General features: G+C 62.0%; 1 protein-coding gene across 1 annotated transcript in view; it reads left to right on the top strand.

Moving 5' to 3' along the window:
• The window catches only part of LOC106900123 (beta-enolase-like), a gene marked incomplete at both ends in the record, with an annotated part of 4,792 nt that extends 1,810 nt beyond the window's left edge, over positions 1–2,982 (top strand). The window contains 3 exons of the mRNA XM_014962106.1: positions 371–568; positions 1,436–1,637; positions 2,874–2,982. Of these exons, the coding sequence (XP_014817592.1) occupies positions 371–568; positions 1,436–1,637; positions 2,874–2,982 (509 nt within the window). The remainder of the gene's footprint in view (positions 1–370; positions 569–1,435; positions 1,638–2,873) is intronic.
• Positions 2,983–3,005: the final 23 nt, after the last annotated feature.

Below are 3,005 nucleotides of genomic sequence, written 5' to 3'. Positions count from 1 at the left end.
GGTGGGGGGAGGGGTCAGACAGACGCCTGGGTCCCCCCCCACCCGGGGGAGCTGTGGGGTCAAACCCCCGGGTAGACCTGGCCAACGGGAGCTTGGTGGGCCTCCATAGTGACGTCCTGGTGGATGGGACCCCTCAGGGCGCCGTGGGGCTGACCCCCAACGGCCGTGGGGCAGGATGTGGGGCACAGATGAGTGGGCTGGGTCCCTCTGGGGAGCTGTGGGGCCCAAAGACCTGGGTAGACCTGGCCAACGGGAGCTTGGTGGGCCTCCATAGTGACGTCCCAGTGGATGGGGTCTCTCGGGGTGCCGTGGGGCTGACCCCAATGGCTGTGGGGCTCGCGTTGAGTGTCTCCGTGGGGCTGCCCCATAGCGCTGGAGCTGCTGAAGACGGCCATCGCGGAGGCGGGGTACCCCGACAAGGTGGTCATCGGGATGGACGTGGCCGCCTCCGAGTTCTGCCGTGAGGGCCGCTACGACCTGGACTTCAAGTCCCCCCCCGACCCCAAGCGCCTCATCACCGGGGAGCAACTGGGGCAGCTCTACCAGAGCTTCATCAAGGACTACCCCGGTGAGGGGGGGGGCAACTGGGAGGCACTGGGATGGACTGGGAGGAACTGGGAGGGTCTCTGGTGGCTTCTATGAGGCTGTGTGTGGGGATAAGGGGGCAAAATAGGGGATATACTGGGGATTGAGGGTCTTTGGGGCACTGGGAGGGCACTGGGATGGACTGGGAGGAACTGGGAGGCACTGGGAAGGCACTAGGACACAGTGGGAGCTGGGAGGCACTGGGATGGACTGGGAGGCACCTGGGAGGGCCTCTGGTGGCTTCCATGGGGTCGTGTGTGGGGATAAGGGGGCTGCCCCATAGCGCTGGAGCTGCTGAAGACGGCCATTGCGGAGGCGGGGTACCCCGACAAGGTGGTCATCGGGATGGACGTGGCCGCCTCCGAGTTCTGCCGCGAGGGCCGCTACGACCTGGACTTCAAGTCCCCCCCCGACCCCAAGCGCCTCATCACCGGGGAGCAACTGGGGCAGCTCTACCAGAGCTTCATCAAGGACTACCCCGGTGAGGGGGGGGGCAATTGGGAGGCACTGGGATGGACTGGGAGGAACTGGGAGGGTCTCTGGTGGCTTCTATGAGGCTGTGTGTGGGGATAAGGGGGCAAAATAGGGGATATCCTGGAGATTAAGGGTCTTTGGGGCACTGGGATGGACTGGAGGGGCACTGGGAGGGAACTGGGGGGCAACTGGGAGGCACTGGGAGGCACTGGGAAGGCACTAGGAGGCAGTGGAAAGAAGTTGGAGATTCTCTAGTGGCTTGTATAAGGTTGTGCACTGGGATTGCGGGGCAGGAAAGCCGCTCCGCTCTCTCCCGGCCGGTCCGTACCGGTCCGTACTGGTTCATACTGGTTGCTACTGGTTTTTTACTGGGCAGTGGTGTCGATCGAGGACCCCTTCGACCAGGACGACTGGGAGGGGTGGCAGCGGTTCCTGGGGCAGGTGGGGATCCAGGTGGTGGGGGACGACCTGACGGTCACCAACCCCAAGCGCATCCAGCGAGCGGCCGAGCTCCGCGCCTGCAACTGCCTCCTGCTCAAGGTCAACCAGATCGGCTCCGTCACCGAGTCCATCCAGGCGTGAGTCCTCGTGCGAGGCCCTCGTGAAAAAGCCCCTCGTGAAAAAGCCCCTCGTGCAAAACCCTCCTGAGAGAGAGAAACCCTCGGGGAAAGGCCCTCGTGCAAAGCCCCCTGGGGAAAGGCCCTTGGGGGGGGGGGAAGCCCCTCGTGCACGGCCCTTGTGCAAAACCCTTGTGCACAACCCTCGTGCAAAGCCCTCGTGAAAAAGCCCCTTGTGCAAAACCCTCGTGCTAAGTCCCTTGTGCAAAGCCCTTGGGGAAAGGCCCTTGGGGAAATTTAAAAAGCCCCTCGTGCATGGCCCTCATGTGAAACCCTCGTGAAAAAGCCCTTGTGCAAAACCCTTGTGCACAGCCCTCGTGCAAAGCCCCATGGGGAAAGGCCCTGGGAGGGGGGGGAAGCCCCTCGTGCACGGCCCTCATGCAAAACCCTTGTGAAAAAGCCCTCGTGAAAAACCCTTATGCTAAGCCCTTGTGCAAAGCCCTTGAGCACAGCCCTTGGGGAAAGCCCCCTGGGGAAAGGCCCTCGGGGGAAGGGGGAGGGAAAAAAGCCCCTCGTGCAAAACCCTCATGAAAAAGCCCTTGTGCAAAACCCTCGTGCAAGGCCCCTCGTGAAAAAACCCTCAGGGAATAACCATTGGGGGGGGGGAAAACCCTTGGGCAAAACCCCTCATAAAAAGCCCCTGGTGCGAAGGCTCTCGTGCAAACCCCTGGTGAAAAAGACCCTTGTGCAAAACCCCTTGTGCAAAACCCCTTGTGCAAAAGCCCTCGTGAAAAGCCCCCAAGGGATGAAACCCTTGTGGAAACCCCCCTTTCTTTGGGGGAAAACCCTCGAGCGAATCCCCTCGTGCCAAGCCCCTCGTGCAAAAGCCCTGGTGCAAAAGCCCCCGAGGGATGAAACCCTTGTGCAAACCCCCTTGTACAAAGCCCCCTGGGGCAAAACCCTCGGGCGAATCCCCTCGTGCCAAGCCCCTCGTGCAAAACCCCTTGTGCAAAACCCCTTGTGCAAAAGCCCTGGTGCAAAAGCCCTCGTGCAAAACCCCTGTGCAAAAACCCTTGTGCAAAAGCCCTCGTGAAAAGCTCCTGAGGGATGAAACCCTTGTGCAAACCTCGTTGTACAAAGCCCCCCGGGGGAAAACCCTTGAGCGAATCCCCTCGTGCCAAGCCCCTCGTGCAAAAACCCTCGTGCAAAACCCCTCGTGAACGTGTGTGTCGTGTGTCCCCCCCCCCAAAAAAAAAGGTGCAAGCTGGCGCAGAGCCACGGCTGGGGGGTGATGGTGAGTCACCGCTCCGGGGAGACCGAGGACACCTTCATCGCTGACCTGGTGGTGGGGCTTTGCACGGGCCAGGTGGGTGTGTGTCCCCCCCTCCC

The sequence above is a fragment of the Calidris pugnax genome, unplaced genomic scaffold (genome assembly GCF_001431845.1).
Source record: "Calidris pugnax isolate Ruff unplaced genomic scaffold, ASM143184v1 scaffold1353, whole genome shotgun sequence".
Lineage (NCBI taxonomy): Eukaryota > Metazoa > Chordata > Aves > Charadriiformes > Scolopacidae > Calidris > Calidris pugnax.
The sequence above is the reverse complement of the archived record's forward strand: the minus strand, read 5'-3'. Positions and strand labels throughout refer to the sequence as shown.